We start from the raw sequence: 1,337 nt of genomic DNA, 5'->3' as shown, positions 1-1,337 counted from the left end.
GTCATTCCCCGAATGGAAAGGGATAGGGATGACGTGGAATAACAGTTTCATCCAATCCTTTCTCCACAAGGGTGTGACTTTGTTAGTGTTTTTGCTATCTTGTTTACTCACTAGTTTAGAGTGACATTCTCAATAATAGAGTGACAGTCAGAGTTGCTTTCAGCAACAATAATGGCGGACAACAAAGGAAACAAAAAAATGATGGGATCTACTTCAATTCTGCCTTTGTAGAGCCTACCATGAAACCGGCACTCTATACCATAAAAATTGACTCATAATTTTCCTTCTTTTTCTTTTACTTATTATTCCAAGGTCATGAAGAAGATAAAGTGATTGAGCGTTTAAAATTTAGTTCCCCTCAATGAGAAGGTAGAATTTTGCCTTTCGTATTGTGAGTTATATTCTGAAGATATAATTTGAATGGGGAAGAATGTTGTTGGAAAACGTTACCTATGGATGCATGATGCAGTAATAGACATGGCATTGTTTATCACAGTTAAGAAGTCTCGAAATATGATACAAACAGGCCTGCAAATAAGAAAGTTACGGAAAGAGGAGGGATGTTAAAAAAGTTTTGCCTATGAGGACATCACTTTCGAAATATCAACTGCTCACAACCAAATCCTATAAAGAAGTGATGCGTTCATCGAATTCGTTATATTTTTGGAATCTTTCGAAGTGATGATTCGTGATTCTCTCGAATCTATCAATAAATTGTGGCTCATTCATTAGGAATCAATCATTGGAAGCAATTAAAAGACATGTCACAATTTGATTACCAAAAGAGTAGCATTAAAAAGAACTAAAATATTTTAGCAACATCCTTCATTAGGCCCCGGTTGGCAGCGGCGAACGCAATGAACTCCTCGTATGAAATGAAGCCGTCGCCATCAGCATCCATTTCAGACATCATCTTCGAAACTTCTTCCACCGAGACACAGCCGAGCGCCTTCAATGCTTCTCCGAGCTCTGCTGCAGAGATTTTTCCGTCCCCGTTCACGTCGAAACGTTTGAAAATGCGATCGTTGTTAGCCTTCTCTTCATCATCCATTTATTTTTTTACTTTGTTTATGGTTTATTTATTTTTGTTATCATTAAATTTTTTTTAAAATAAAGAACCTTTTTTGCTTTTAAAGACAAGGGGAAATTTTTCCATCATGAACGGATCACCTGTAAAAAATGTTTGGTAGACATTTCTACATCTTAGGTAAGGAAAAGGATAAATTTTAACCAATAGACTCAGTCAATCGAGTTTAACCACACACTATTTTGTGTTTATTTTTGTCTAAACAAATCATATTTTAACGTATTTATTGAATTTATCTTGTTGATTCTGT

The 1,337-nt window shown here is 35.6% G+C and overlaps 1 protein-coding gene across 1 annotated transcript; it reads right to left on the bottom strand.

Moving 5' to 3' along the window:
• Positions 1-802: 802 nt before the first annotated feature.
• Positions 803-1,054, bottom strand: LOC105789138 (probable calcium-binding protein CML28). Its single transcript, XM_012616388.2, has one exon. The coding sequence runs from the start codon at positions 1,049-1,051 to the stop codon at positions 803-805; it is 249 nt and encodes an 82-aa protein (XP_012471842.1). The 5' UTR covers positions 1,052-1,054.
• Between the last annotated feature and the right edge of the window lie 283 nt (positions 1,055-1,337).

The sequence above is a fragment of the Gossypium raimondii genome, chromosome 7 (genome assembly GCF_025698545.1).
Source record: "Gossypium raimondii isolate GPD5lz chromosome 7, ASM2569854v1, whole genome shotgun sequence".
Classification (NCBI taxonomy): domain Eukaryota; kingdom Viridiplantae; phylum Streptophyta; class Magnoliopsida; order Malvales; family Malvaceae; genus Gossypium; species Gossypium raimondii.
This window is presented reverse-complemented; position numbering and strand designations above follow the sequence as displayed.

Coding starts and splice junctions, on each gene's coding strand:
- LOC105789138 (XM_012616388.2), bottom strand. CDS start 1,051: ATGGATGATGAAGAGAAGGCTAACAACGATCGCATTTTCAAACGTTTC.